The sequence below is a fragment of the Dendrobates tinctorius genome, unplaced genomic scaffold, assembly GCF_039654945.1.
Source record: "Dendrobates tinctorius isolate UK_male_01 unplaced genomic scaffold, ASM3965494v1 ptg000086l, whole genome shotgun sequence".
Classification (NCBI taxonomy): Eukaryota; Metazoa; Chordata; class Amphibia; order Anura; family Dendrobatidae; genus Dendrobates; species Dendrobates tinctorius.
In genome coordinates this window covers 54207385-54231731 of record NW_027361754.1, presented here as the reverse complement: position 1 = coordinate 54231731, position 24347 = coordinate 54207385, and the positions used below count along the sequence as shown (strand labels likewise).

General features: G+C 42.6%; 1 protein-coding gene across 5 annotated transcripts in view; it reads left to right on the top strand.

Moving 5' to 3' along the window:
• PRKCZ (protein kinase C zeta) overlaps nucleotides 1–24347 on the top strand; it is a 285933-nt gene that overhangs the window by 201407 nt on the left and 60179 nt on the right. For all 5 annotated transcript variants that reach the window (XM_073585407.1, XM_073585406.1, XM_073585410.1 and 2 more), the window contains 4 exons: nucleotides 10584–10665; nucleotides 19787–19839; nucleotides 21069–21257; nucleotides 23258–23355. In XM_073585407.1, coding sequence (XP_073441508.1) covers nucleotides 10584–10665; nucleotides 19787–19839; nucleotides 21069–21257; nucleotides 23258–23355 — 422 coding nt within the window. The remainder of the gene's footprint in view (nucleotides 1–10583; nucleotides 10666–19786; nucleotides 19840–21068; nucleotides 21258–23257; nucleotides 23356–24347) is intronic.

The following is a 24347-nucleotide window of genomic DNA, read 5'->3' as shown; positions in this document are numbered from 1 at the left end:
TGGCGGGAGCAGAAGAAGTTCAGTTTTTGAGAGGTTAAGTTTCAGATAGAGAGCGGACATGACGTTGGAGACTGCGGACAGACAGTCACTGGCGTTCTGTAGTACAGCGTGGGTAAGGTCAGGGGACGACATATATAGTTGTGTATCATCAGCATAAAGATGGTACTGAAAGCCAAATCTGCGATGGTCTGTCCAATTGGGGCCGTGTGGAGAGAGAAGAGAAGGGGGCCAAGGACTGAGCCCTGAGGTACCCCGACAGCGAGAGGAAGAGAAGATGACGTGGAGCCCGCGAACAAAACACTGAAGGAGCGGTCAAAGAGATAGGAAGAGAACCAGGAGAGAGCGATGTCCTTAATGCCTAGTGACTGAAGCCTATGGAGTAGGAGACGGTGGTCAACAGTGTCGAAAGCTGCAGAAAGGTCGAGAAGAATGAGCAGAGAGTGTTCACCGTTAGATTTTGCTGTGAGAAGGTCATTGGTCACTTTGAGTGCAGTTTCAGTCGAATGTACGGGTAGGAAGCCAGACTGTGAAGGGTCTAAGAGGGAGTGAGTGGAGAGAGAGACTGGAGGAGTTGAGGGAATGGGGTCGGTAGTGCATGTAGTTGGGCGAGAAGAAGAGAGGAGTCTGGAGACTTCTTCTGTGATGGGATCAAATGTGGAAAGTGAGCCAGGGGAAATGCAGGTAGGGATGGGAGTCACAGCACTTGGTGGTTGGGAGCGGATTTCCTGTTGGATATTATCTATTTTCTCTATAAAATGGGAGGCCAGGTCATTTGCACAAATGTCTGAGATAGGAGCTTGTGCTTTTGGCCTGAGGAGGGAGTGAAAGGTGTCAAAAAGTTTCTTGGGGTTGTTGGCTAGTGAGGAGATCAGGGTTGTGAGGTAGGTCTGTTTAGCGAGTTGAAGGGCATAATAAGGGCTTGTGTTTTACAACAATTGAGAAGGCAGCTATCGTAATAAACCATGTTTTTGACTTTTTGTGGGGAATCTGGCTGTGTCTGTCAGCCAGCTCGTAACCCCCACAACTCGACGATCTCCTTCCTGCAAGCTGCATACTCTACTCTGCAGTGACGTTCTAAAACATCAGTACAAAGTGTGTATGTTTGTCTATTGACATTTCAGAAGTAGTTACATTTGAATGTACCATAGCTTTAGAGAAAAAGACCTTGACCACACATTCAAATATCATACATACATCTACTGCAATTTAGCAAAATTTACAGAACTAGACACGAGGTTCTTGGTTAAATTTTTAAATGTAACAAAAAGTTGTAGTATCGGCATTCCTGAGGTAAGACTGCTGTATCTTCAGCCCTGGCATGAGGCACCCTGAAAGCTGGCAAGACTGGCAAAATGAATCACAGAGTACTTCTGCAGACACCATGATTAATGAGGCTAATGAGTTGACCTTAAAAACAATGCTAAACCCATTGTCAGAAGTTGTTGTAATGTGTTTTAGTTTTTTTTTTTTTATCAAAATTGTGATATGAAGGAAAAAAATAAGAAAAATACATGTAACACACAGAGCTGATACAAACATAGATTTGTAGTCATTTCCTGTGTAAAAGAGCTTCTAAACTGTATGGAGACAAATGATTGTTCGATCCCCACACAGTTTACATACTGTTCACAGCACTTCCACTGCTTACCAGGGAGATGTGCTGCCGACAAGCGACAAGGAGCATTTTTTGGTTTAATAAAAGATACCATAAGATGACGAACAAGAATACTTGTTTGTCAGCCCATCACTGCCATGGCTACCTTTTTTTTTTCTATATATGTATAGCCAAATTTTTCTAAATATTAAACTCATCAACTGAGTCCTCCTTTTATTGTATTTGACCAATTTTTGCCACTTTTTAGTACCAAAAGTTTCAAAATTTTTTAAATAGGTTTAACGAGGAGTCTTAAAACTTACCGTGCTTCAGGAAGGAACAGGAGTGAGTTGCGTCATTTGGTGAAAATCTCATTTATTCGTCCATGACAGCACCACCTGAGAGAGGGGATCCGCCCTTTAGGAACAGGAAACCTACAGATACAAAAGGGTGGCACCTCTCCCACGCATCAGTTGGTTTCCTGTTCCTAGAGGACAGGACTCTCTACAGATCGTCCGTCATGGAGTCGTCGTTGAATACCTGGCCGGCTGACCGACTCAGGTAGCGAGGGGGTCTCCTACCTCGGTCAGTGCGGGGTCCCTGGAGGCGCCACGGTGGGGCCGGGTAGGTCACCACGGCAGTGGACGGAGCAGGTGGAGCAGGGGTCCGGTGGATGCCGTCTTCAAAAACGCCAGCACCTGGTATGTATGCCCCGGTCCTGCTGCGCTTCCCCAAGCCCGGTCCTCCCGGTCAGTGCTGGCCCCTGGCGGGCTCATGGCGGCGTGCGCAGGGGGGCAGTGGGGCATTCCGGGGCGCTATCGCTATCTTCCCCGATACCGGAAGTCGGGTGCCGGCCGGCCTCCGGCGAGCGCCGCGGGTGCATGCCCGTCCGGGGGTCGCGCGGCGACCCGGGTAAGGCGAGGGGGGCCGGAGCATGGGGGAGGGAGCGCGGAAAGCCGGGTGGGTGGTGCTATGGCAGGATACCTGCTGACCCGGACACCAGGAGGCCATATAAGGCAGATGGGGATGCCGCTGGGGTGCTTCTGAAGGCCCCAGCAATGGATACAACGGAAGCCCCCTTGGACCAGCAGGACGAGGCGCAGGAGCGCCCGCAAAAACAGGCCACGACAAAACCGCATGCGAGTGGCCAGCAGAAAAAACAGAGACGAACTAGCGACCAGAGCCGCGAAAGTTCCTCCAGAAAGGACCCCCCTGCCTCCCTCCGTGATCCGGTACCTGCTTCATCTGCATGGGTAAGAGATCTCCGTGAATGTACCTTATGCAGTGTTCCCTTATGTTTTTTTTCAGGGGAAGAAGGCTACGGGAAAACAGAAGCACAGGGAATGTGCCCTCTGTAGTTCCCCCCTACCAGATGGCCACCCTAAAAAATTATGCCAACCATGCATTCGGCAAACGGTAGGGGTTATTAAAGACAGGGAGTCCAGGGGTAGATTGTCAGGCCCTTATACTCTCCCCCATTTATGCAGGTAGCGGAAGAGACACCTGACTTCACTTCGAACCTGAGAGAGATGATCAGGGCAGAAATGAAAGTCTTACCTCAAAGAGAACCTTCTAGGAGAAGAGAGGCTAGTGGTTCAGGCTCGGAGACCTCAGTCGCCCCTTGGAAAGGCGTTAATTCCTCGGCCTCCTCGTCGTCTTCCTCGGATGAAGACTCTAGCCGGTTCTGCTTCCCCTTAGACCAGATGGACAGATTAGTGAAAGCAATACGGTCCACCATGGGGGTAGCGGACAAAAAACGGGAACTCTCAGCACAGGACATAATGTTCGGGGGTCTAGACCCCAAAAAACGCAGAGCTTTTCCATTAAACGATAAGGTTCAGAACCTAATTCACAGAGAATGGAAGAGACCGGAAAAAAGGGGCTCCATGCCACCAGCCTTTAAGCGGAGATACCCCTTTGATAACCCGGTAGTAAACAGATGGGATAAAGCCCCGAAACTAGACGCAGCAGTAGCCAAAGCATCTAAAAAATCCGCCATACCATTTGACGATATGGCCTCCTTGAAAGATCCGCTAGATAAAAAAGCGGATTCTTTTCTTAAAGGGACATGGGAGATGTCAGCAGGCGCGTTAAGACCAGCGGTAGCTGCCACCTGTACAGCCAGATCGATGATGGTCTGGCTAGATCTGCTGGATTCCGAGCTAAAAGACGGAGCTTCAAGATCATCTATTCGGAAAAGTTTGCCGATCATTCAGAATGCCGCGGCGTTTTTAGCCGATGCTTCTGCAGACTCTGCAAGAATGGCGGCTAAAGCCGCGGGTCTATCTAATGCAGCGCGAAGAGCGCTCTGGTTAAAATGTTGGCCAGGAGATATTCAAGCCTGGTCCCGTCTCTGTTCCATTCCCTGCGAGGGGGAGTACCTATTCGGCTCCGTCTTGGACGAATTGTTGGAGAAAGATGGAGATGACAAAAAGAAATTTCCCAGTCTCCCGAACCCCTCGTACAGACGTCCCTTTACCAGAAAAGGTTTTTTCCGGAGAAGGCCGTCCAGAGATCAGGGCAGATGGGAGGAGAAAAAAAGGAAAGGTACAGGATTCATGTTTGGAGGGGGGCGCCAGGAAGGTCCAGCTCGAGATACGAAAAAGCCGCCCCAATGACTAGTTACCCCGGTAGGAGGGAGACTAGCTGCCTTCTACCCATCCTGGTCTCTGATCTCTAATAGCAGCTGGATATTGGGGATAATAGCCGTGGGACTACGACTAGAGTTTTCTAGGGTTCCCCTTGATCAATTTAAAATCACCCCACTCAGGTCGTCTGCTTCAGAACAAGCTGCCCTGGAGGCCGAGGTTCATGACCTGTGCCCCAAGAAAGTCCTGATAGAGGTTCCAGAGGGAGAATGGGAGAAGGGATTCTACTCCCCTCTGTTCCTGGTCCGCAAACCAGACAGCTCCTTTAGGACAATCATAAACCTTAAGGCCCTCAACAAGTTTTTGGTCATACGTCCTTTTAAAATGGAAACAATTAAATCTGCAATAAAATTGCTGTTCCAAAACTGCTTTATGGTGGTGTTAGATCTAAAAGACGCATACTACCATATACCCATCCATGCAGGCCATCAGCGGTTTCTCAGAGTGGCGGTTCAGTTGGATGGGTCAATTCGACATTTCCAATATGCGGCCCTCCCCTTTGGAGTGGCAGTCGCTCCCCGAGTGTTTACTAAAGTAATAGCGGAGGTCATGTCCCATCTACGTGAATCGAACATTCTGGTGATCCCCCTACCTGGACGATTTTCTTATTGTAGGTAAAACGGCGAATCATTGTTTACAACAGCTACAAAAGGCAATGTCCGCCCTAGAACGGTTAGGATGGTTGCTGAACGTCAAAAAGTCTCGGTTGCAACCAATGAAAGTCCAACAATTCTTGGGCCTAACCCTGGATTCTGAAAAACAGGAATGCCGTCTGCCTCCGGAGAAGCTTGTTCGCTTCCATTATCAGATCCTGAACGCCTCCAATAACCCCACCATGTCTCTCAGGAAAGCCATGTCCCTTCTAGGCTCTCTTTCGGCCTGTATCCCGGCAGTCCAGTGGGCCCAGTTTCATGCAAGGAAACTACAGAGCGAGGTCTTATTACATCAAAAAGTCCTTGGGGGTTACTTGGAGGGTCAGCTAACGTTGTCCCGTAACACAAGGGAGTCCCTAGAGTGGTGGTTAGACAAGGATAACTTGTCTAAAGGGGTGCCCTGGGAGTATAACGTAACCCGCATAGTCACCACGGATGCTAGTCCTTACGGTTGGGGAGCTCATATGGGTGAAATATTAGTCCAGGACCAATGGCAACATGATCAGTTAGGAATGTCATCTAACCTAAAAGAATTGACAGCAGTAGAACAGGCGGCTAAAAAGCTCCTTGTGTATCTACAGGGCCATCACGTGCGAGTGTTCTCCGACAATCAGGTCGCCGTGGCATATATCAATCACCAAGGCGGGACCCGTTCCAGACCCCTGATGATTGTAGCAGAGCGGTTGTTCCATCTAGCAGAACAATACTTTCTATCTTTAACAGCGTTGCATATAAAAGGAAGAGACAACATCACGGCAGACTTTTTAAGCCGCAATCCGCTAAAGCAAGGGGAATGGTCCCTAAACACCTCCATATTCAATCTGATTGTTCAAAAGTGGGGATATCCAGAGGTAGACCTCTTCGCCACCAGAGACAACAGGCAATTGAAACAATTCTGCTCCCTAAATCCCAGAGAGAATCCTCTGGCGGTAGATGCCTTCCTGATAAAGTGGGACTTCAAACTAGCCTACGCCTTCCCTCCCCTATCTCTTCTACCCCTGGTGATGAGGAAAATCAGGAAAGACAGAGCAAGGGTTATAGTCATCGCTCCATTTTGGCCCAGGAGAGCATGGTTCTCATGCCTCAGGACCATGTCGGTGTCCGATCCTTGGGTTCTGCCGGACATCCCGGATCTCCTGTCCCAGGGCCAAGTCTTCCATCCTCAGGTGGCTGGCCTTCATCTGACGGCGTGGAGTTTGAACGGTCATTATTAGAAGAGAAGGGCTTCTCCGCAGACCTAATTAACACCCTACTTAAGAGTAGAAAAATCATTACCACAAAAATTTATGTCAGAATTTGGAAGAAATTCCTTCAAAACTCAGGAGTAGTCGCTGGGGATTCAGCGCCTATAATGCAGATATTAGAGTTCCTACAAAAAGGTCTGGACATGGGGCTCTCTACCAGTACCCTTAAAGTACAAGTGTCAGCCTTGGGGGCTCTGTTTAGCTGTAACATCGCTGGTAATTATTGGGTAAGCAGGTTCATTAAGGCGGCAGGTAGATCCAGGCCAATAATGAAGGATAGGTTCATGCCGTGGGACTTGAACCTAGTCCTCACTGCTATGACAGAGACCCCATTCGAACCTATCTCGTCGGCTTCCCTAAAAAACCTGTCCCTCAAGGTAGCCTTCCTGGTAGCTCTAACATCAGCCCGCAGAATAAGCGATATCCAGGCTTTATCTAGGTGTCCTCCTTATTTACAGTTCAAAGAGGATAGGGTAATACTTAGACCTGATCCAGCGTACTTGCCGAAGGTAGTTTCTAGTTTCCATAGGACACAGGAAATAGTTCTTCCATCCTTCCTCCCTAATCCAACTAACGAGAAGGAAAAGAAACTACACACCCTGGATGTCAGGAGAGGCCTCATAGAATATCTGACAGTCACCGATCCCTGGAAGAAAGATAATGCCCTATTTATCTCTCATCAAGGCCCCAGGAAAGGTTGTAGAGCATCAAAAAATACACTAGCCAGATGGATTAGAGAGGCGATTTCAATAGCATACACCTCAAAGGGCAGGTCGCCACCCGGGAAGCTGAGGGCGCATTCCACCAGAGCCATGGCGACCTCATGGGCCGAAAGAGCAGAAGTCTCCATTGACCAGATTTGTAAGGCGGCTACTTGGTCCTCTCCGAGCACCTTTTATAGTCATTATAGGCTAGACCTGGGTGCTTCCACAGACCTCTCTTTTGGTATAAGGGTGCTGCAGGCTGTAGTCCCTCCCTAAAGCTGATATTACTCTCTGTAAATCTCTCAGGTGGTGCTGTCATGGACGACCAAATAAAGTCTTAGTTACTCACCGGTTAACGGTATTTTTCGGAGTCCATGACAGCACCCGTACATTCCCTCCCTTTTAGTTTGATTGGGGTGTGCACGTCTATTTCTTGTATATGCTCACTGGTGGTAAAAGTTTATAATTGTAAAGAATACTGTACATAAATCATGCATTAACCTTGGAAGTCCTCTTGTGCTCTGTAATCCAACTGATGCGTGGGAGAGGTGCCACCCTTTTGTATCTGTAGGTTTCCTGTTCCTAAAGGGCGGATCCCCTCTCTCAGGTGGTGCTGTCATGGACTCCGAAAAATACCGTTAACCGGTGAGTAACTAAGACTTTCATGAATTTGTCTAAAACATCTGGATAAGCAAAATTGTTGACAAATTAATAATAAGAAGAAAATGATAAAGTGGTGCAAAATGTGTAGAATATGAAACATAAATACTAAAGCCACTAAAAAAAGGAGCAATTTACTCCAGAAACAAGAATGATGACTCAAGGCCTGTATTAAAAATACACAAAGCTCACGTATTGGTGCTAGTGGTAGCACCCTCCAGACTTTTCTTGTGACCACCTACTGTTTCAAGCAGTGGCAGACGTGCATGCACTGTTCATCTAGTGGACTGTCTTGTTTTTCTTCCTTTGTTAGGGGGAAAGTCTAACAGGCATTTGCCTCCCTTTTATAAGCAGACATCTATTCTGGTTCACGTTTAGCAAAAATAGAACAATTTGCACCAAATCTTTAGTACACTCCAACTCTGCGTCTCCGTATTTATCAACTCTCATATTTTAATGATAAATTTGGAGCAAACTATGCCCACGCAGCTTTTAAGCAGGCGGTATACTTTCTAGTTAGCGACAGGTGAGTATGCACGGTACTGTTCTATATTCCATCGAGCATCGTGGTGCTCGATCGATCACCAGATCAGTGTCGAGTGTCGTGTGGTTCTCGAGACCCCTATAAGAAGCTCATTTGAATCATCTGAGCCGTGCGCCGGACTGAAGCGGGGTATTACCCTGTTGAGTGCGCAGGGACTCCTCTGTCAGTCAGAGTGTTTATAAGCTGTAGCGCTGTGGGAACGTGTTCTGACAGTGGAGAGAAACAGTCCTCTGAAATAATGCTCGCGTTTCACATTCATTTCCATTACGCTCACTACTTGAGTCAAGCAAGTCCGAGCATCCGACGTGCTCGATTCGAGTACCCAGCACTTGTACTTTTCAGTGCACGATCTTCACTATTCTTAACGTTGAATAAAAGTCATTAGTTGGAGCTTTATTCTGACAATTTCTGTTTCAGTTAATGCACGGGAGCTATATAGTCGCACTGCTCTTCCTTGGTCTCCTCTTGATTCAAGTATTAGCTGCAGGCGTTGTTATTATAGCTTGAAATGCAATCACTAACATGAACAAACTTTGGCTTTACTTGGTGTATTTACTTACTGGTGGATTGACAACTTATTAGCATAAGTCTTTGGGTATTTTTGTATTAATTGGCATTTGTTGAATTCTCTGTGTTTTTTTTTTTTTCCTTTCATTGTTTATACCATATTTTTATGACTTTTTAATTTGTCTAAGTACTTTTTAAAAGGGACACTTTTTTCCACGACACATTTTTTTAAATTATTTATTTTTATTTTACTGGAGTTAGTTTCCTATAGGGACATTTCTTTTTTGTTTGGTTGGGTATTAGTGATGAGCGAACATGCTGGTGGGATAAGGTGTTATCCGAGTATGCTCAGGTGCTCACCGAGTGATTTCGGCGTGCTCGAATAATATGTCCGAGTCCCCGCAGCTGCATGTCTCGTTGTGATGTACTGTGTACAATTCATATGGCGTCTTGTGCTTGGGTGCGTGGAAAAACACAGGAGACACAGGTGTGATTAGAAAGGACTTGTATTACTTCATACAAGTAAGCCAAAAGAGTTCACACAGTTTGCAGATACAGAGGCAGAAGACACAGCAGGCCAGAGTAAACATTAAGCACAGCAGAACTTCCACAACAGGTTCATGGTCTCTCTCCTTGCAACTGTGGATTTATCAGGCAGCAAGTTTCCAGTGTCCACAAGTTTTCAAAAGTTCCTCAGCAGGAGATGGCCGGAGTACCAAGTCCAAGACTTCCAGGAGCAGGTCACAAGCTAACTGCAGACTTCATTCTGAAGCACTGATTGCTCATCTGAGGCTGCTTAAGAGGCAAGAGGGAGAGAATCAGGGTGGGAACATGAAAGCTGGAAACTCCATATTAACTGAGGGCAAGATAGCTGCAGCAGGACAGAAAGCAAAATGGCCCACGGAAAAAAACTGAATTTCAAAAACATGTCAAAAAAGACTGAGAACCTTACACTCGTAGCTGTTTGACAACCACAACACATAAGGGATTGTCAGTATGTTGGGCAACCCCTGCATGTGTTGCAGCTGTTGAACAGCCACGAGACATGCAGCTGCGGGGACTCAAACATATTTTTCAAGGACGCAGAAGACCTCTGCTGCCACTGACAACAATGTTGTTTATCTCATAAAAAACTCAAAAGGGACAATTCATTAAGACTACCGTTTGGCCTGGCAGCCTTAGTGAAGAGCTCGCCAGAGTATGATGCCAGTTGCCTCATCTGTGATGCTACTCCAGTTGGGGCTATGTGTGCCATTTCTGGCTTTCAGAATGTGTAATTTTAATAAATGTAACCATTTTTGGCATTTCTGCTTCAAACTGGTGTGAAAAACTCATAAAACATTTTGCACAACTCTGCATTACGCAAAAATATGGCAAAGTATTTTTAATACATGAATTGGAAAATTATTTACTTTTACGTGCTTTGTCCAATAATATTTTTTAATCACTAACCCTTTTACTGCTCAGTACTGTACTGTATTCGCCTATTTTCTGTGTCTCCGCGGCTTCCTACCGAACGGTCGCCATCTGATTCTGTCCCGGCTTCTCTTCCACCTTTCCTGTAAATGATCACCTTGAATTTAACATATTATAAAAGAACCTAAATTACTGATTATTTACTTTTTTTTTCACTTAATTTTCTGGTTTTTCCTCGCTCTACCGATCTCTGAAGACAGATACATAGCTTTGCCGTTAAGAAAGCCAGATGTGGGTTAAGAGTGCATTAATAATCAAGATGTGCATGAATCCGACTTCTGAACACCAGCTGCCCTGATGAGGCCTGTTAAGGAGCAGACATGGTGGTTAAGATGCAGCCCACGTTCTTCTCCTGTTCTTATATTTGCCAGAGCATGAACCTCTTCCGAAAGATTGGAAGATGTGTTTTGAGCTGTTCATTGTCATGACGAGGCCAGCACATTAATACGGCGTCTGCAACCACTAGGGAAAGTTGGAGCAGGGCTTTTTTTTCCTTTCTCTGGAATGTCTTTGTAGGTAGAAGCTATAAACCTGTAACTTGTATTTTTAACAGGATTCGGTCATGCCTTTCCAGGAGCCGCCAGTAGATGATAAAAGCGACGAGGGAGATAACCCTCCTGAAGAAACAGATGGAAGTAAGTTGTGCCCAGGTCTGCGAGCATAACCTGCAAGTCAGGATACATCGCTGCTGCTAAAGGAATCGTAATTTAATTATAAATATGTGGTGGCGATATATCTCCCCCCCTCCATTTTGCCTAAAGCAATTAGAAAACCATTAAGGAGGACTGCGGGTGTCAATCTGAGACAGAACATACGAAAGATTTGTTACATGGCCGAGTGGCTTTGTCCTTTTACTTGCTCATTACAGAATGTCATTGTCTGGTCCTTTGCTTTTCGTGGTTCTTGAGCCGCAAATAACTACTGTATTTACAATCCTAGACAATTGAAAGGTTTATTACTGGGATTGTCCACCCCTCCGCCTTCTTTTGTATATTTTTTTATTATCAACTTAACCGACCAAATATGGTCTGAAAAAACTGCCCGAGTCCCGGCGGTCTCCTTATATCACCAGTCATTGACCGCAATGGAGATCAATGCATTCGTCAAGCACCGTCCCCTCCAGAAAAGGAAGGAATGAGACCCAAAAGTACCCTAGGAGCGTTTTTTCCCCCCTATTTTTAATTTATACACCACGCTTTGCCCGGTTTCTCAACATGTATCAGTGTCCTCTGTTTAGGACAGGCCATGGATGTGATTTTAACACCCCCTAACTTCAGGAACAAAAAAAAATAGAAAAGTTTATATCAGCTCACCAACTGTTGAAAAATGCCTTGAATCAAGGTGTGGTGCAGGTGAGTCTCCAGACCGACTTCTGGGTGTAGATATAGCAGCAAAATGGAAAAATCAGCATCCTAAGGAAATGAGGTTTTGTAAGTATATTAAAACATTAATTTATTAGCAACATAGTTAAAAACAAAAAAAAAAAGAGAAAAATTCAAAATTAAAACATACAAGAGAATAAAAGGACACGGGTCTACACGTTTCGAGCCTAACCCTGTCAGGACTAAAAGCGATTATGCTTGAAACGCATAGACCCTTGTCCTTTTATTTTCTTTGTATGTTTTTATTTTTAATTTTTCCTCTTTTTTTTTTTTAACTGTTGCTAATAAAATAATGTTTTAATATACTTGCCTCATTTCCTGTGGATGCTGGATTTTCCCATTTTGCTGCCCAACTTAATGAAGCTAGGGCAGCAAAATGGGAAAATCTAGCACACACCCAACACGACACTGCTCTCGTCAATATTGCTGCGTCTGTTACTGCAGCTTCACCTCGAAAACCTGACTACACAGACATTTATTTATATATGCAGCGTTTATTGCATATGTCCTTAACAATTTTCTGTCCCTGTTTCATTATCTTACACAAGGGCCAATTTCACAGCAAAGTAATTAATCAGTGTAGCTTTTCAATGAATAGTACAAGACAAGTGCACAACTCCGGGGCTTATTTCATGCATAAGATTAATTTGGTAATTTCTGCTTAGACATGTAGAGTAGTAATTTAGATATAAAAAAAACCCCATACGAGCCATAGAGGATCAATGCTAATTGCACAGGAGCCATCACCAGCGCTAATTGGAAACGGCCCGTTTGTGGGATGAACCAAAGCTGATTACAATGCAGCCCTACAAGACTTTGCCCCAGCGATGCAGCCGAATCCTGTTTGAACGAACTCTTATTTAGACCGAAGCCGCAGATGACTGCATGATGACGACACAGTCCATAGAAATAGAATGAATCATGAAAATGTCAAGGGTGTGGTACAATGAGGTTAGATAAATGAAGACTGCGCACTAATGATGAGCAAACGTGCTCGGATAAGGTGTTATCCAAGTATCGATATGCTCGAATATTATGTTCCGAGTCCCCGGCAGTGCATGGTTCACAGCTGTTCAACAGCCTTAACACATGCAGGGATTGCCTGACAAATGGGAAATCCTTGCATGTGTTGTGGCTGTATAACTGCGCAAACCATGCACCGGCGGAGACTCGGAACATAATATTCGCGCACGCCGAATATACTCGAATAACACACGAGCGTGCTCGGATAACACATTATCCAAGCATGTTCGTTCATCACTATTGAGCACCAGTCTGTGCGTAATTTTGTATTTTCTGTCCTGTGAGTAGCTCGCCCCATTTGTCCTGCCTATTGTGTTAGTCCAGACCTCCGCCGATCATTGAAGCATAAGGCCAACCAAATGTATTCATGAAAAAACCTTTAAGGGTTTTAAAGCCCTCTTAAAGATGCCAAGATTTTCTTGGGCCAATTTACTTTAGGAAAAAGCAACCGTTTTTGTTTTTTCCTTTTCTCCCTAAGTGGCTTCACTGTGGTTTTTTTTTTCTTTTTTCCATTGTCGTCTTTTTCACCATTTTAACTATAAATGACGGGCGGCTTCCAAACGAACCAGCCTCTTCACTGTTTCTACACCCTGACTGAAAATGGTCACTTTTTTTGTGCCAGAATGTGCCTGAAAAAGATGGTGTCCCCATATTCTAAGATGTCAGTTTTTTTCATGTCAGCGTTTTTTAATGACAGCACTTGTAACTATGATAGTCTATGGGGACATTCACATGTTGGTGATATTTTTCAGACTGAGCAATCGGTGGGAAATCTGAGACATGCCCAATTTTTTTTTATTTGAATGTCAGATCAAAATCAGCAATACAAGTCTATGGGTCTGTGAAAAAAATCATACCAATTTTCAAGGACTATCACATAGGAGATGGTGGAGAAACATATACATTTATTTTTCTCCATGTACGAGAAGGAACGATGACACTCTGAACAAAATAATATCTCTGCATGGCTACACAGGAAGCTGGAATTTTATTTCAGATCAGCCTCTAACTTCATGTCCATAGATTTGCCTTCGGGGAGGACCAAGAGCCTAGAACATTGTTATAAATGAGCTGTCTTGCAATGACACTGAGGACCTGCCATCACCACACTGTATAGTAATCAGGTCCCCGGCTCTTACCGCCGCGCTGTACAGGGACAGGCTGATTGCAGGCGTAGGAGTCACTTCTGATACTGTGATTGTGGCTCCCTGCTGCTCGATTCAGGATGTTTTTTGGTAGGAATTATATACATTCAAAGTTAAATTCATTCAGAGCGTTGTGTTCACTTAGGAAGTCATCTTACAGAATAACATCTCTGAGGTTAAATGACTCTGTAAATAGAGTGGAGTCTATGCAATTACTGAAAATGGTTATTTTACAGCGTCTTGTGGACATTGCACTAAGGTCTGAAATAGAAATGTACTGTCTCCAGTAATTAGATTGTTAATGTATTTTTGTCTTTTTTTTTTTTTTTTTGGTGTGTGTGACCAGAATTCTTTCCTGAAATATTTGTTTTAAACCCGCTGGCCAGGATGATTATTTGTTTTAAACCCAGGATGGCCATGGAACAAGGAGGTGGAATAAGATTCTGCAGGTGAACAACTGGCTACGTCGATGGTGCCGTCAGCAAGGATTTGAATTTCTGGATCACGGGGTGAATTACCTATACGATGGACTACTTGCTAGAGATGGGTTGCACCTTACGAAGACTGGAAAACATGTATTTGGAAGTCGCCTTGCTACACTCATCAGGAGAGCTTTAAACTAGAACAATGTGGGAAGGGAAGCAAAAGGCCAGAAAAAGCCATACACCTGACAAATGCTATTGAGAACTCTGCTATTAGAAGTGGGAGGAAAGAACAAAGACAAAAAAATCTAAATAATAAAAATATTGGAGAAAGAGAAACCAATCACAAACTAACATGTTTCTGTACTAATGCACAAAGCATGGGCAACAAACAAGGAGAACTGAAACTACTAACACAGGAGAAGAGATATGTCATTGGAATCACTGAAACTTGGTGGGACAATACACATGATTGGAATACAAGGCTAGAAGGATGCAACTTATTTGCAAGAAACAGACAAGTGTCGCATTGTATGTTAGAAACGCGTATATCTTTACAGAGATTGAAGCTTCAGAGACTGGGAGTTCTGTGGAAACTGTTTGGGTAAGAATACAAGGACAGAACAATGGAAAGGACACCATTGTAGGCATTTACTACAGGCCGCCTGTGCAAGCTGAAGATATGGATGAACTCCTTTATGCATCAAATGGCCAAGTTCTCCAAAAAAATATGACCTAGTTGTCATGGGAGATTTCAACTATCCAGACATTTGTTGGGAATCTCTCTCAGGCAAAACTAACAGGTCAAGGAAATTCTTATCCTCTCTTGCTGACAACTTTATCTTCCAAAAGGTAGGGGAGAAAACAAGGGGAACGGCTACCTTGGATCTAATACTTATAAACAGGGAGGAAATGGTTGAGGAGGTAAAAGTGGCTGGGACCCTAGGAGGTAGCGACCATGCTATTTTAGAATTTTGGATAACTAGAGGAGGAAGACCTGTGAAGACTCAGACGTCAAGGTTAGATTTCAGAAAGGCAGATTTTAAGGGATTCAGAAAGACAATTGGAGGGATCCAGTGGCTGGATATCCTTAAGGATAAAAATGTCCAGGAAGGATGGGAAATCTTGAAAAATGAAATTCTCAAAGCACAATTGTTAACATTTCCGAAAAGAGGGAAGAATAGGAAGCATTTAAAGAAACCAGGATGGATGAACACAACTTAAGCACATGCTTAAAAGGAAGAAAGAAATGTTTATAAAATGGAAAGAGGGAGGTATATCTAAAGAAGAATATAATGCTGTCTGCAGAACCTGCAGGGCACAAATCAGATTATCTAAAGCTGACAATGAATTGAGGCTTGCAAGAGATGTTAATCGCAATAATAAAGGATTTTGGGGATATGTCAAAAGTAAAAGAAAAGTCTAAGATGCTACAGGATTTTTACAGGATCAAATTGATGAAATGGTAAGACAGGATGTTGAGAAGGCCGAACTTTTAAATTCCTATTTTGCATCTGTTTTCTCTCACACTCCTTTTAAGGGAATAGAAGATTCCAGGATATCTATAAACAGAAAGATAGTGAGGAAACACTTAGCTAACCTAAATGAATACAAGTGTCCAGATGAATTACCCCCCAGAGTACTGAAGGAGATAGCAGAAATTTTTGAACCCCTCTCCATAATCTTTGAAAATTCTTGGAGAACAGGAGAAGTCCCAGAAGACTGGAGAAGAGCAAATGTTGTTCCCATCTTCAAAAAGGGGAAGAAGGTGGACCCAGGCAACTATAGGCCGATGAGTCTGACTTCTATACCAGGAAAGATCTTTGAACAAATTAAACAACATGTATGTCAATACCTGGATAAGAATGCAGTGATTAAACAGAGTCAGCATTGGTTTGTAACTAATAAGTCATGTCAGACTAACTTAATTTCCTTCTATGATGGAATCACTGATTGGGTGGATCAGGGAAATGCTGTAGATATAGTATATCTTGACTTCAGCAAAGCATTTGACAAAGTATCTCACACCATCCTTATTGAAAAAATGACTAGGTATGGAATGGACAAGGCAACTGTTAGGTGGATTCATAACTGGCTTAGTGATCGGACCCAAAGAGTGGTCGTAAATGGCTGCACATCCAGTTGGAAGAATGTCTCAAGTGGGGTACCACAGGGCTCTGTCCTGGGCCCTGTATTATTCAACATCTTTATCAACGATTTAGATGAAGGAATTGAGGGTAAACTGATTAAATTTGCTGATGACACAAAGCAAGGAGGGATAGCTAATACTAGAGAAGAGAGAGCGAGGATTAAAAAAGATATAAATAAACTGGAGCAGTGGGCAGCAACTAACAGAATGGTTTTTAACAGGGAAAAGTGCAAAGTACTACATCTGGGCAATAAAAATGAAAAAAGCATATACAGAATGGGAGGAATAGGGCTAAGCAACAGCACATGTGAAAAAGACTTGGGTATATTAATAGATCACAGACTGAATATGAGTCAACAGTGTGATGCAGCAGCAAAAAAGGCAAATGCAATTCTAGGATGTATTAACAGAAGCATACAGTCAAGATCACGTGAAGTCATTATTGCCCTCTACTCCTCTTTGGTCAGACCTCATCTGGAATACTATGTCCAGTTTTGGGCGCCACATTTTAAAAAAGACATCAACAAACTGGAGCAAGTTCAGAAAAGAGCGACCAGAATGGTGACCGGTCTGCAAACCTTGTCTTATGAGGAAAGGTTGCATGATTTGGGAATGTTTAGCTTGCAAAAGAGAAGACTGAGAGGAGACTTAATAGCTGTCTGCAAGTATCTCAAGGGCTGTCACATTGTAGAAGGATCATCTTTATTCTCATTTGCACAAGGAAAGACTAGAAGCAATGGGATGAAACTGAATGGGAGGAGACACAGATTAGATATTAGAAAAAACTTTTTGACAGAGTGATCAATGAGTGGAACAGGCTGCCATGAGAAGTGGTGAGTTCTCCTTCAATGGAAGTCTTCAAACAGAGGCTGGACAGACATCTGTCTGGGATGATTTAGCGAATCCTGCTTTGAGCAGGGGGTTGGACCAGATGGCCCAGGAGGTCCCTTCCAACTCTACGATTCTATGTATGATTGTATTCTTCATTGTGAATCTGCCATGACATTTTCTGAAGGACTGGGAAATTTTGCATTGCACCTGACAGAACAGTTCTCAGTCAGTTGGAAAAATGTAATGTAGATTCTTGTATAATTTGCATCGTCTGCACTTTTATGGCTTTTTTTATGTATTTACATTGTACGGTTCTCATTATTCCACGTACTGAATTACTAGTGAGGTTTAGAGATATTTTATAAAACTGATCAGACGTAAAAAGAAAAACCCCAAAACAACTTGTATTTATAGAGGTTGGTCATTATAGCAGACATCAGGGTGATACCCCAATACTGTTAGCTTTAATTGCTCCCATTAATATATGTGCACATGAGCTTTTTTAGAATGTTTATGGAGCAGAAAGTCTCAATGCTTCTCAAATGAATGAGTTTGTTTTTATTTTCTCCAAAATCTCAAGCCTAACAACTCTACCAGACATTGGTGTGAGCTTCTGGAAAAAATAAATACAATTCTGGGTAGTCATATGGTGTCTCGCCTATTTGTCTGTGATGCATCATTTTTAAATAGTCTACTTTAGTGAAATCAGAGAAATATTGGCCTAAATTAAATTTTTGGGATGAAATAACTAAAATTTGTCATGTACATATGTATTCACTCCTTTTGCTATGAAGCCCCTAAAAATTTCTGGTGCAAGCAATTGCCTTCATAATTCACATGCTTTGTGACCGGACGTCCACCTTTGTGCGATCTAAGTGTCACCTGGTCTGTCCGTATATATACTTTACCTTTTCTGAAAGGCCACAGAGACTACAACACCATTAACAAGAGTCACCACTAACCAAACACCACCATGAAAACTAAGGAGCTCTCCAAACAACACCATGAAGACCAAGGAGATCTTCAAACAAGTCAGGGACAAAGTTGTTGAGACGTACAAGTCAGTGTTGGGTCATTAAAAAAAACAAAAAAAAACATTCTCTGATTATCCCCCCAGAGCACCATCAAATCCATTATCATCAAATGGAAAAAACACGGTACAACAATAAACCTGCCAAGAGAAAGCCACCCACTAAAACCCTCAGCACGGGCAGGAGGGCATTAATCAGAGGCAGCACAGAATCAAAAGGTCACAGTGAATGAGCTGCTGATTTCCCAAGCAGAGTATCTGTCCATATGACCACAATAAGCCGTACGTACACTCTATATAGGTGGCCTTTATGAAAAAGTGTGAAGAAAAAAGCTTTCACTTACACACAAAAATTTGTAATTTTGAGTTTGCCAAAAGACATATGGGAGACTCCCCCCAAATGCATAGAGGAAGGTGCTGTGGTCAGATGAGACCAAAATTGAACTTTTTATCCACCAAGGTAAACTCTGTCAGGCGTCAAACCAACACAGCTCATCACACCAAGAACACCATCCCCACAGTGAAACATGGTGGTGGCTCCATCATGCTGTGGGGATATTTTTAGGCAGCAGGGACAGGGAAAATGGTCCAAGTCAAGGGGAAGATGAATAGTGTGAAATACAGGGATATTCTTGAGCAAAACCTGTTTGTGTGTCAGTGATTTTGAGACTGGGATGGAGGTTCTCCTTCCAACAAGATGATGACCCAAAGAAAACTGCTAAAGCAACATGTTTTGGAGTGGCCTAGTCAAAGCCCAAACCTTAATCCTATTGTGAATCTGTGGTCAGACTTGAAGATTGCTGTTCACCAGAAGAAACATCTAACATATGAAGGAGCTGGAGCAGTTTTGCCTTGAGGAATGGGCAAACATCCTAGTGGCATGATGTGGAAAGCTCATAGACTTATCCAAAATGCCTTTTAGCTGTAATCGCCACAAAAGGAGGCTCTACAAAAGTACTGACTTTAGGGAGTGAATAGTTATGCACATTGAAGTTTTCAGTTATTTTGTCCTATTTGTTGTTTGCTTCACAATAACAAGAAAACCAAATGTTCACAGTTGTAGATATGCTCTTTACATGAACTTATGCAAACCCTAAAAAAAAAGTGAAATTCTAGAATGTGATGTACTAAAACACAAAAAATGCCAAGGGGTGAATGCTTTTGCAAGCCACTGTAACATCGTAAAGCATGTTGACTCTCTTGTGTAGAAAGACTGTTTATAAGAAAAAAAGTGATTTAATAATAATCTTTATTTTTATATAGCGCTAACATATTCCGCAGCGCTTTACAGTTTGCACACATTTTCATCACTGTCCCCGGTGGGGCTCACAATCTATATTCCCTATCAGTATGTCTTTGGAGTGTGGGAGGAAACCGGAGTGCCCGGAGGAAACCCACGCAAACACAGGGAGAACATACAAACTCCTTGCAGATGTTGTCCTTGGTGGGATTCGAACCCAGGACTCCAGCGCTGCAAGGCTGCAGCGCTAACCACTGAGCCACCGTGCTGTGATTTGATAGGAACCGATCATATTGCACCTTCATTTCAGTCCCTGTCTTGTATTTGATAGGTTTATATGGGCAATTCTGACTTATCTTGTGTAGAACAGTTTTTACATGTGTTCCTTCTCTTCATATTTTTTTTTTTTTTTTTTCAATGACTGCTGGTAAAGTGGAGAAGCTTCCTGAAAGAATACATTTGTGGGAATCTTAACTTGGATTTCTGTTTTTTTTTTTTTTTTTTTTTATTAATTGCTTTTATTTTACATTGCAGTTAATATTATCCGTCCACAACGTAAAATTGAATCACTGAAGGATGGGTCTGAGGTAAGAGTCCAAATGGGAAAGAAAGTGCAATGATTCTTATGTTATAGGTAAAATTTTATTCCTAGAATTATCTATACAAGAGTCTATGTTCACACTTTGCGGTTTTTTTATGGAAATTAAAGCTGCTTTTTCCAGTACCAGCAAAAGCTGAGATTTCCAAAAAACTGCTGCCTTTTTGAAAACTGCAGCATGTCAATTCTTTCAGCGTTTTTGCAGTTTTTTGTCACCCATAGAAACCAATGAGTAAGTGCAAAAACATTGCCAACAGTTCTTGCAGCATTTTTGGAGAAGGTCTTGGCATCCTCCAAAATGTCTGTGTCCTCACATGAGCATGACCGTTCATATTAATACAGTTTAATTAAATTTAATTAGTGATGTGTTAAAGTAAAGAATGCCTGACCAATGTATGAAAGTACGGTAATCAATGCCCAACCACAACTCGGTGCCCTTCCAATGTATGAAAGTAGACAATGCCTAACCAACTCCATGCCCTGCCAATGTTAGGTAATCAACATCCGACCAATTCAACTGCCCCCGCTGTTTTTGAATTAGCAATTATGTATTTTTTTCATGAACTCTTAACTATTTGTTCAGAATAAACAATTTTTTTTTAATTTTTTTTTTTTTTTTAAGAACCAAAACAACTTTTTCCACTAAATAATTTGATCAAGTTGCCCTTTTTTCCTCAAAATGTTTTATGGTTTCACGTGCGTTTTGCATTGGTGGCCTAATGCCCTGCATCGTTCATGCTTGTATGGTGGAAGCAAAGCTGAACTTTGGAATCCTGAAAAACGCAGCAAAATCTGCGTTTTATCTGCAGCTTTCTTACTGCCAAAAGATCCAGTTTTGGCTACAGAAAAAAAAAGCAACGTTTGAACATAGCCTAAGAAAAAAATACAGCTCTGACTACCATAAAGATTCTTAGAACCCATTTCTCAAAATCGCTGGAGGTTCCCACACTCGGACCCCCAACAATCAGTAAGATATTGCCTATCCTATGACTAGGGTATCGCTTTGCCCCTGTAAAAGTCAAAAAAAATTTCTACAGCCTCTGTGCATCACCGTACATTTCAGACTGCAGAGTGTTACCGGTGAATCAGATTTCATTCAGACGTTAGGTTTTTTCGTACAAGGGCTATCCGTGTTTTTCGATACATACCTTCCATCTTGTCTTAGAATATCAGATTTTTGAGTTCAGCATTTGCCTTAACATTTTCTAATATTTTCAGGACATTAAACCTGTCATTGATGGAATGGATGGCATTAAAATCTCACAGGGGCTTAGCCTTCATGACTTTGATCTCATCAGAGTGATTGGTAGAGGAAGCTACGCCAAAGTCCTATTAGTACGGTTGAAAAAGAACGACCAGACGTTCGCCATGAAAGTGGTGAAGAAGGAGCTGGTGCATGATGAAGAGGTGAGTTAAGGCAGATGGAGTACAATGTTCAAAGAGCAGGAATTTCTCAGTTGACGACATCCTTGGCCTCCGCTCAAGTTTTTCGCTATGGTCAGCAGGTTGCTAAATCTGTGAATAGATCGGGTAGGACATTTATGTAGGTCCCACAATGGAGGTGATGCAGATGTCACTAGGTAGATAATTGCTTGACAGGGTGATCAGTCACTAGTTGGTAATCTATACATTATTCTCAATTGATCTGCTCTCCGAATCGTGTAGAATAGCCTTTGCTGTCCTTTAAATACATCATTAATTACTACAATAAATCTTTAGTCCAATTCTCTTGTTGTCATCTAAACTCCAATAACCTTTGGTTCATGTTTGATCTGTAAGAGATAATGTTAATGCCAAGTAGAGCAACCTGGGGCCACCGTGTAGCCAAAAAGACCAGAATAAATGACCTATAGTGCCATAGTAAGCATATTTAAGTATTTTGTATTCTATTTCCAGTAAAATGAATGGTGTCATTCAAAACTCCGACTCGACCTGCAAAAAACAAGCCTTCATATGGTTATGTCAAAGGAAAGATAAATTGTCAAAAATTATGGGTGCTATGCGTCAAGACCAGCGATTCTCTTGTTGGTCGTGATGAGGGGGCATGTTGGAGCATACGCTCTTGATTCATTGAGGTGCACGCCTCTTAATGAAGCAAGCAAGGCACGTAGTGGCACATGCCTCAGTTTGCACCTCACCACAAAATTCAACCAATTGGCCTTATATCACCGAACTTCTGATATAGAAGAGAAAAAGGAAACGCCCACAGAGAAGTTTTGTGTTATATGCCCAGTTGGTTGAAGGGAAAATTTGCATCATTATTACAGGAAGGGATGCATAACTTTGGAATGGAGGGGCACAGAAAAACTCATAAAGGCTACTAGAATCTGAGGAATATGCTAAATTTGGAGGAGGTCATTAAAAAGATCGAGTGAAAGATCCTCTTTAAAGTTGTTTATGGGCATAAGATACATCTGCATATTTGCCTTTCTTAATTTAGTGACCAAATGTTTAGATTTCTGCTTCAATGTGTATATTAAAGCAAAAAAAATAAACTTAAATAGTAGGTGTACAAAATGAAGTGTGCATTTTTAATCTGGGATCCAAGAGGTAACATTTCTCCTTGTGGAGAGTGACATACCTGACATGCCAGTGTAAGGAGACTTATAGGCCATGCAATGCTTCTCTGGGAAATTCAATATGCAAATTGCCTCTTCAGAGAGAAAGAGGACTTGAACTCTGGTGCTGCCTATTGGATGAAGCAATCCTAAAAAGTCAATATCGACCCTTTAATGAGCCTTGCTCCAAGATTTTGAGATTCTGGTTTGGCTTTTATCCTATTTGCAGAAACGTGTTTCGGGGTGTTTCCCCTCCTTGGTGCAAAGCATGAGATCTGATTTCACTGTATGAGAGGCCTCTGACTGGGGTCTAAGGAGTAACTTCTTGTGGAGAGTGATATTCCTGAAATGCCAGTGTAAGGAAACTCATAGGCAATGCGAGGGTCCTCTGGGAAATGAAATATATAAATGGCCTCTTCAGAGAGGAGTTGTTCACACAACTGGTCATTAAGACACTTAACTCCCGTTTCCCCAACACACTAGTCTGTGGTTGCTCTTCTAATCCTACACATCAACTATAGGAGATGCAGACATAAATCAATGGATGTGACAGCTCTGCAGTACTGAGGTTTGCTTAGTCCAGCAGTCTCCTTTGTACATGTTGGCTCTGCCGTAGGCATGTAAAAGTAACCTTGAGGAGCAGCTCGGACAACCTGGCAGACAGCAGAGAGGCAGTCTCATTTTCCGAGCAGTCACTCTCCATATGTGTATCCTGCATGCACTGGAGAATGGAATGAATCCATCTAAGCATTGCTCGTGTGTGACAGATTGACTTGCTCTCTTTGGTAAATCACTGTCTATTTCATCACAATTTATATACATTATTTTAATAGTATTTTCTCTTTTCAGGATATTGACTGGGTTCAAACAGAGAAGCATGTCTTTGAGCAAGCTTCCAATAACCCCTTCCTAGTTGGCCTGCACTCCTGCTTCCAGACGCCAAGCCGGTAAGAGATGTTCTTTTTTTCCCTTCTAGAGTAGTGCTAGAAGTATTAGTGATGGGGAAAATTCAGCCACTTCATGCTCGCTGTCATTTTAGTATTCTAGACTTCACTTTATTTGGGTACTTTCTGGTAATAAGATGTATCTATGAGTAAAAGTAAGCTCACAGCATTAAATTGTTTGATTTTATTACCTTTTATGCAAAGGGTGTGCACACATACATTTGTCTCTGTGAAAATCAAGAGTCAAACTTCGGTTTAGCAGAAGCCCATATAACTCTATGGGCAACACATGATGTCTTAAAGCAGATCTGTCACCAGATTTCACAATATACACAGTATACTTAATTAAATTTACTCATGTAGTGTGAAACGTGTGTGCAGGTTTTTAACGTTTGGATTGATTTTTAAGACATTCAATAAACATGAATTTTATGGACCCTTTTGCTGGATTTTTCTGTTTTCCAACATAGAAACTCCATGCAGATGTTGTCCTTGGTGAGATTTGATCCTCAACTCTGCAAAGTGCTAATCACTGAGCCCCTGTGCTAAATCTTAGACCTGATAAGGTTGCTGCGTTTACTTTGATAATCCATGTCATAATGGCTGCATAATCATTTTATGAAATTTTTAATTACATATCCACCCACAAAGCCTGATTGCCTTTCCTCAGTGTCCCTCCTCCCTGCTGTTGCTGAGATCTCACACTGCTCAGTATACACTGCAGCTGTCACCCAGGCTGGATGGATGAAGACTGAATATATGGTCTTGTGAGCGCTCTCTATAGCTAAACTCATTTTAGTATCAGGACTATAAAACAATTTGGACATGGATTTTCAAAAAAATATGGCAGTGTCATCAGGTTTTTAAAATCTGTTTAACGATATAGTCAGTTTGTATTGTGAAATCCGATGGTGACAGATCGACTTTAAAGGGTTCTCATGAATTTAGAAAAACTTACTGTCATGTATGTTTTACGTCTTGCTCTTCTGTGACCT